This window comes from Arachis ipaensis, chromosome B10 (genome assembly GCF_000816755.2).
Source record: "Arachis ipaensis cultivar K30076 chromosome B10, Araip1.1, whole genome shotgun sequence".
In the NCBI taxonomy this organism is placed as follows: Eukaryota; Viridiplantae; Streptophyta; class Magnoliopsida; order Fabales; family Fabaceae; genus Arachis; species Arachis ipaensis.
Window position 1 is genome coordinate 6,351,794 of NC_029794.2, and position 9,114 is coordinate 6,360,907.

The 9,114-nt window shown below is 34.8% G+C and overlaps 1 protein-coding gene across 1 annotated transcript; it reads left to right on the forward strand.

The window, feature by feature from the left end:
* LOC107620016 (cysteine-rich repeat secretory protein 55-like) lies at window positions 7,578-9,011 on the forward strand. Its single transcript, XM_016322240.2, has 2 exons — window positions 7,578-8,366; window positions 8,732-9,011. Exons 1-2 carry the CDS (start codon window positions 7,622-7,624, stop codon window positions 8,803-8,805), a joined length of 819 nt encoding a protein of 272 aa, XP_016177726.1. The 5' UTR covers window positions 7,578-7,621; the 3' UTR covers window positions 8,806-9,011.

A 9,114-nucleotide genomic window follows, 5' to 3' on the forward strand; every position in this document is an offset into this window, starting at 1 on the left:
CTCCCCCTCCTTTCCCCTCCCCTCCCCTCCCCTCTCCTCCCGTAACTCCCTCACTATCACACCTATGCATCATGTTTTGCATCATCTTCATCATCCTTAGGCAACTCTCTTCCTCTCCCTCTTCTTTTTCTCATGGCCATCACCACTGCCTTCATGACTATCACACTTTCCTTCTCTCTAAATCACTATCACCCACCCACAAACTAAATTAAGCAACAGCAACAACAAATTAAGCAATAAATTCAGCAACATTAACACACATTTAGCAACAGCAACAACAAAATGAACAAAACATCAACAACAATATCCACAAAATAAATCAACAAAAAATTTAAATTTAACAACAATTCAGCAATCATCAACTGCAACTTCAGATCCAAATTCAACAGCAACAGAAATTAAAAAATTTAAAAAAATGATATTTATCAATTTATGTTCTTCAGAAAAAAATAAAAAAAGGAAGAACAAAAAGAAGAGGGATTCGAGGCTGAAGACGACAAACTCAAAGTCGCTTCTATCGATCCCACCACCCTCTGCTCTCCACCTTCCCAACCTCTCACAACTGACCTCACTCCTCCTACCCGCATCGATCCCCATGGAAAGTGGTGAGTTCCAGGAAGCAAAACAGAGAATCAGAGAAGCAGAACAGGAAGAAGAATATATCTGAATCTGGAAGGAGGAGCGATACGACAAGAAGGCAGAACGGAGGCGCAACATTGCAGGAGGCAGAACGGAGGCGTGGCGCTGTGAAAGGAAGAACGCATGCCGGCGCTGCCAGAGAAAGAGCGCGACGGAGAAGGAGTCGGCGCCGAAGAAGGGTCAGAGGACATGGTTGTCGTCGAGGGGTAAGGATTGAGGTCGGTGATGGAAAGGGAGAAGAAGGTGGAGAAGGAGATGAGGAAGGTGAGGCCAACGTTAATGGAGGAAGGGTTGAGGTTGGTGATGGAAAGGGAGAAGAAGGTGGAGAAGAAGGTGGGGGCGGAGATGATACGGTGGCAGAAAGAGAGAGAGGAAGAATTGGGGTTGTGGTTGGGAGGGAGGGTTCCCGAAGAAGGAGATGAAAGGAAAGAGAGGGAGAGACACGGAGACACAGGATGGGGTTTTTGTTGGGGGGGGGGTGTTGGGTTTTTTTTAATTTTATTTTTATTAATTTTAAGGGTAATTTGGTCAAGAAAATAAAATTAAAGTAAAAAAGGACGATTTTATAACGTTTTGTAACGTTGGGGATGGTTTTAATAACAAAAAAAGGTCGGGGACGATTTTGATTTTCACCCTAGACCTTAGAGACGATTTTAGTACTTAACCTTTAAAAATATGATCGCGCTAGTGTACAGATCAAAGTTCATACAGATATACAGATTTATTTTCACTTTGTTTCACATGTCAACACGTGTTGGCCCCTTGTTGCAGTATGCAGCTGGTGCAGAGGAGGTGGCATGAGCATATGGAAGGTGCGATAGAGCCGGCATGGTGGGGTGTAGTTGAATGGGGTTTTGAACATCCCGCATTCCGTTGGAGGGAGGTTGGCGACATGGGCCTTGTTTGGGGCAAAAAAAAGAAAAAGGATGACAAGCATGCACTTGGGTCTTCGCTTCAACAATGTCATAACATCGAAGGAATCCCTAGGTGCAGTGAGGAGGACCGCCGTCGGTGGTGTTATTGCTGCTGCTCCTGTCGGTGGCGTGCGGGATCAGCCCGTGGTCGAAGTGGTCCGAGGCGGTGAAGGTGCTGACCCATTGTGCCAAGTCCCACTTTGATTTGTATGGATTTAGGGTAGAACGTTGCACAGCGTTGGCCGATGGAGTTTGACATTGAGGGTCAAGACTTCGATGAGACAGTTCATTAATCAACAGAATTCAAAATATATATTCTCAAATGTTAGAAATTCTAATAAATGTGTTCATTAATTAACAGAATTTATAAGATTCATATATAAACTGTGTTGTACAAAAAATATTCTAATTAAATATTTTATTTATTATTGTGTAAAATCTCCTCTCATTTAAAATATAATTGATTATAAAATTAAAATAATATCTAAAAAAATTAATGCACGTTTTTACTACGTAATTAATAATTAGTATTTAAAATAAGAAGGAACAACATAGCTTAGTACCAACGAGAGCATGCAGAATAAAGAAGACTTAGATTCAAACGACATTTTCATCAATTTTGGAGTTCTTCCGAACGATTCGGTTGAACCGATTTTTATCGATTCTAAGAAGTTTTCACCTGCTTTGACTAGCTTTGACCGATTCTAACCAACTTTGACCGGTTCTGTTCCTTAAGCTGTTTCAAGATTGCACTAGACCAGTTGCGAGTCCGGTCCACCGGCTTTTGTAGTCGAACAGGTCGATCCAGACCGATTCTTACAACTATGTCGATTCATTTAACCTTTCTTGCCTTCCACCAAAAGCCACATTGTCTCTTTTCTCTCGGCTCTCTTTTTCTTCGGTCACGTCATTCAACAACGAAGAAAGAAGGAAACGGAAAGTGCAGAAGCTACGGTGGGTTGTAGAACAAAAGGTGTGTTCCCGCATCCATGCAAGAAGAAAGGCCTAATACCAAGAGCCTAGTCACACTACGGTAAGAGTACATCAAAAACTATTTTTCCTCGTTAAATGTAATTTACTTAGATGTGATTAAAAAATAATTGAATATTATGTAGAGTAAAAAATTAATATTATTGAAGGATAAAATTAAAATTTATTTCTATATATCGTTTTTGTCCCCAACGTTTTCGTCCTATTTAAGTCCCTAACGTTTCAAAATCGTCTCAATTTTGTCCCGCCGTCAATTCTGTTAACGGATCCCTAACGGCAGAACAACATTGAGTCAATTTTAAAAGGTTAAAGACTTAAATAGGACGATTGAAACGTTAGGGACAACTTTAAAACTTACTCCAAACGTTGAAGAGACAAAAAAATACTTTACTCAAATATAAACCCAAAACATAAACTAAATAGTATATAAAGATCTATTATTTCACCGTTTTTCAATTAACTTTGTATTCTTTTCCAAATTTAATGTAAAAAAATTATAAATATTTTAAAAAGATACATGCAAATATAAATATGAAATTTAATTTATTTAAGTAAAAATACCAAAAATTTATTTTTTAACATTTGTCATTATTATTTTTAATAATAAAACTTTTATGGTTAATAGAATTGTTTTAATAAAAGTAGTTTTGTTTAATTTGATTAATTTCAAAGTTGGCAAACTTATTATAAATAATATCAAATAAATATGGATAAAATTTTTAAATCACCCTGAATTCTCCATAATTACGTACTACACTATTTCTCCTTCCACACTTAAATTAAAAAGTGTAGACATGTAGTGTGTTTTTATTTTATATTTTCTCTCCACGGTAGTCCTACACCCACTTTTTAATTTAAGTGTGGAAGGAGAAATGGTGTAGTACGTAATTATGGAGTGTATAGGTGCTTTACGCGACTGTGGTGTTAGGAGTAAAAATCGGACCGTCCGATTTTTGAGTACACAAATCGGAGGGTCCGATTTCTATTTAAAAAATTTAAAAATTTTGGAGTACACAAATCGGATGGTCCGATTTGTGTACTCCAATTTTTTTTATTTTTTAAATACAAGTCGGAGGGTCCGATTACCTTCACCAAAGTTTAAATTTTCTTTTTCACACTAGTCGGACTGTCCGATTAGTAAACTTAAAAATTTTTTACAAAGAAATCGGATGGTCCGATTTCTTCATTCCTTGTTTCAGAAAAAATTGTCCCACATCCATGTCTATTACTCACAGTTTCCACAACTATGCACAACACACATATATTTTTCATATCCAAAAAAATTAGCCAAAAGAAGTTACATAAAAAAAATTAACAAATAAGCCAACAACTCAGAGAGATAATAGTTCAATTTCAACTTCTCCATGGTGGTGGGATAGTTAGAGATACCGATCAGAAATTGTGGTTTAAAGGCTTGAGAATAGATATGCGACGCTTAGGTTGTTGAAGCCATCGTTTTTGCGTGTTCAGAAGATGCTACAGAGAAGAACAGGACAACGTTGCTGTTTTAGAGGGTACGACGACATTAAAGAATAAATCTTGTAACCCGAGACAGTGGCGGCGTTGTCAAGTCAAATGGCCACAGGCTGCACCAGCGGCGAACAGCAGAATCTCAAGCTCGATAAGATCCATTAGCCACTCTAAGTCAAAATTTAAAAATATTAAATTAATAAATTTTTCATTTTATAAATTTATTATTCTTTCTTACTATGAAACTAATTTCATAACTCCTCACACTTACAACATTAATTTAAAGTTGAATTAAATTTCAAAATAGTTCTTGATATTAGTGTCGTGCACTCAAATTATCCTTGAGATTTTAATTACACCAATTACGTTACTAAGATTGACAAAAGTACACCACGTTAGTCCCTGACCTATTTTTCATTAGAGACGTGATGACATAGCTTGATGACGTAGACTGTTAGTGACACGTGTCACTCCATGGTTTAGCCACGTGTAATGGTATGTTGATGTGTTGACGGATAACATGTGGCATGCTGATGTGGATGGTTGTGCCACGTATCACAACAGTATTCGTCCACGTGTCATCTTCTATGTCATCGTTGTAAATGCACCAAATTAGTCCCTCACTTTACATTAAGTGACTCATTTTAGTCCCTGAAATTGAATGTCATGTATTAAACTTGTCCCTTCATTAGTTTTTTTTTTTAATTTTTTTCTATAAATTCAAAATTCTCAATATCTTTAAATGCATTAATTTCAATTCTATTTTTTCATATGTTATTTAAATACAAGTATTTTTATAAAATATTTTTTCTCTTGCGGGTACCCCTAACCGCCGTCTTGGAGTTGACGTGAAGACAAGTATCCCCACTACCATTGATCTGAGTATAATCGTTAGCTTAGAAATTTCTTCTCAATAAGAGAAATAATCTCGTTGCAAGTATAGCTCCCAACCGACAAACAATCCTCAATCAAATTTTTAATATGATTGTCACAAGTACAAACCCCAATAAAAATAAACCGAAGTATTTAAACCTCGAGTCGTCTCACAAGGAATTGCAATGAAGTGCTCAATTATTGGCTATGAAGGAAGAAGGGGGTTTGATTTGGTGATTGACAAGAAAAGTAAATAATAAGAAAGTAAATGACAATTAACTAATAAAGGAAAGGAAAAGAACTCTTGGCTACGGCATAGAAATTGAGATCACCATCCTTGTCTAAAAACCATATATTGAGAATTATGAGGGACCAAACCTATCAAGTCTACTTCTATACTTGAAGTAAGTCAAATAGGCTTGATCAACATCAACCTATAAGTCCCAACCTAACTACTAATTGACTTAGTAGTAGGCTAGCGTTAATAGGTATCAAATTGACCACTAAGGGTTCTCAAATCACCAATTAATTAGACCCAATGACGCAAGTTCACCCAATTTCCTTAGCCTAGGCCAAGAGTATGAAAAACTACTCTATAACTAGTGAAAACATTTTAACAAACACCTAGAGCGCAATAAAAGTAAACATCACAATTTGCGAGAATTGAAGAAAGCTATAACTAACCAAAGCAAGAAATCAACAATGGAAACTAAATCAAACATTAAGAGACATGAAAATATAAAATTGCATTAAAAAGAGAATTGAAAATAACAAAAGAATTCATAAACTAAATTGACAAAATAAAGGAATTGACAAGAGAAATAAAGTGTTAGAACAAATAAAAGTAAAGGAAAGCTAAAATGAAAGAGGAATGAGATCTAGATCTAGAAAGAAAATAAAACTAAGAACCCTAAATCTAGAGAGGAGAGAGCATCTCTCTCTAGAATTCTACATCTAAACTAAAGTGTGTGTATGAATGAATGGCTCCCTCCCCCATCCTCCTTCACTCCCAGTCTTATCTGCATACTGGGCTCGAAATTGGGCCAAAGATCAGTTCAAAAATCTCCCCCAGCGATTTCACTTTAGTGAGGTACATGCCGCTCGTCACGCGTACGCGTCAGTCACGCGTACGTGTGGATTGGAGTATGGCGCGATCACGTGCACACGTCATCCATGTCTGCGCGTCGGCATCGGCTTCTCAAATCTACAAATCCTTGTGTTTCCTCTACTTTTGCATGCTTCCTTTCCATCTTCTAAGCCATTCCTGCCTTATAAACTCTGAAATCACTTAACAAACATATCACGACATCGAATGGCAACAAGAGAGGAATAAAATTAGCATTTTTAAGGCCTAGAAAGCATATTTTCAATCATAGCACAAAATTAGGAAGGAATCTTAAAAATATGCAAATTATATGAATAAATGGGGGATAAGTTGATAAAATCTACTAAATTAAGCACAAGATAAACCACAAAATTGGGGTTTATCAACCATCTCCGACCTCTTTCGCCTGGACTGAAGAGGTCGGAGATGGTAGTGAAGGTGCTTGAAGTGCCTTCAGTCTAGCCCGTTTACACACAACAAAAACGTGTATTTCATAAGAACCGAAAAAAAAGTGTATTTTAATTCTTGATTTATTGTTAAAAACACATGTTTTTTGATAAAAAATAATCTGTCTAATCAATCATATAATTCTTGTTTTATAATAACATACTTATATATTACAAAATTTACCAATATTAAATTATTAAAAAAATTATATAATTAAAACTAAAATCTTAAAATTTTTTATGTCTTAAATATTTTTATAAAAGGATATATATTTAAACAATATATAAAAAAATAGAATTAAAATTAGTGTATCCAAAATATTAAAAATTTTACAATTTTTAAAAAATGAGAAAAAATTAGTAAAGGAACTAATTTGATGCACGACATTCAATTTCAGGAACTAAAATGAGTCACTTAATGCAAAGTGAGGGACTAATTTAGTACATCTACAATGATGACATAATACATGATACGTGGACGAATACTGTTGCGACACGTGGCACAAACGGACACGTGGCCAAATAGCATTGCAACATGTGACACAATCATCCACATTAGCTTGCCATGTGTACTGGTCAACACATCATCATACCATTACACATGGCCAAACCATGGAGTGACATGTGTCACTAACAACCCATATCATCAAGTCATGTCATCATGTCGTTAATAGAAAATGGGTCAGGGACTAATGTGGTGTATTTTTGTCAATTTCAAAAACGTAATTGGTGCAATTAAAATCTTAGAGACGATTTTGGTACACAATGACAACCTCAACACGATTTTAGAATTTAACTCATTTAAAATTTGTTTAGTCTAAATCGTAATAATGATATAACCGGAATCCAAATTAAAACCTCCACAAATTCAACTACTTTGAGTCTTATTTGGGCTTCCTAGGTTTAAATTAAAAAAAAAAAATAATGACTAAACCAAAGGTCTAAAAAATATAAAAAAAAAAAAATCGTTGACTTTGCTATTCAAATCTAAAACATTTTAGTGTACATATATTTGGTCGTCACCCAAGAGTTGACTTTGCATACTTGCAAATAAACAAAGTCCTAATTAAAGGTTTGAATTTAATTTTTTTTTTGCATAGTAGGACACACATTTGTTATTAATTTCCGATCTTAATCGTCTGCTACTAAAGATACCGCTTAAAAAAAAAAGAAAAAAGAAAAAAATGGAGACATTGTACTATGTTATTGTTCTTTGTGTTATTAGCTTCGTTGTTTTAGTTCTTCCAAATGATTTTAGCATTGCTGATACAGATCTACAAAGAGGTTCAGAGTGCTCACAAGCCGATTATTCTGTGAAGGGAGAAGAATCGGAGAGGAATCTGCAAAGTTTGTTGGATTCTCTAGCTTCTAACGTGGTTGATCACCATGGTTTCTACCAAGCAAGTGTAGGAAAAAAGAGTAACAAGGTTTATGGTGCAGTTTTATGCAGAGGTGATGTTTCAGCAAAGAATTGTTCAAATTGCACCTTAGAATCTATCAAGGTTGCAACACGTGATTGTTCTAAGAGCAGAGATGTTGCAATCTGGTTCACATGGTGTTTCCTTCGGTATTCGAACGAGAGCTTCTTTGGAGTAATGGAATCGACGGCGGCGGCGATCACAAATGACACAGATTTTGATGAGTCTTATGTGGTTCCAGAAGGGCTTGAATTTATGATTGGAATAGCAGGTTCAGCTCCAGAGCAGCCATATATGTTCCAAACATCGGTCTTGAATTCGAGTCGATATGGCATGGCTCAATGCACAAGAGATATCAGCAGAGTTGATTGCAGAGCGTGTCTTGATTCTCAATTTTCCATTTTCAGAAATGTTATTGGAAACAAACGAAGATGGGAGATTTATGGTCATAATTGTTTCATGTGGTATAATGATTATCAATTTTATTCTAATGTCACAACTCTTCTTAGTGGTGAGTCTCATCTTATTTATACTGCTTGGTTACCTTGCTTTTAGCAATAATTCTCATTTAGAAGTACATTAAGAATAATGCTACATAGTCGGTAAATATTATCATTTTTAACTAGTATTTAATCTATATTTATAAATATTTTGCATGTAAGAAACATATAATTTGCACCTATATTTACTATAATTTTACACACATGAATCAATACTGTTTACATCCATATTTTTTAGAATTTGCATATATAAATTAATAAAATTTATTATTAAAAATAATTTAGTTTGTGTTAGTCAAATGATGAACAAAAATACTAAAAATTGCTAACCCAATAATTTCTCTTTCATTAATGCAAGCTTTGTTTTGTACTACAGATGCTAGGAAGACTTCTTGTGGCGGAATTTTCGAAATTGTTGTAACTATTGCCGCGTTTCTGTTAGTTTTGTAATTTTGGTTGCTGTCTTATGATATGCACTCTCACAAGACAAAAATTAATTTGTTATAGAACTAAATTCTATTTAAAAATTTGTTGCTGTATGTTCAATGATAAGTTGCTGCATAAATGTATATAAGTTTTGTATTGTGTATACGATGGACTACAAAGGAGACTCAACAATTAGCACCAAATTATTTAATTCATTTTTTATTTCTTCTTTTTGGAGGGTTTGATTTTTCATGTATATAATAATGACAAGTTTTTCTTTATTTTTATATTTTTCTATTATTATTTTAACTTTTTCTTTTCTTAATCTCTTTG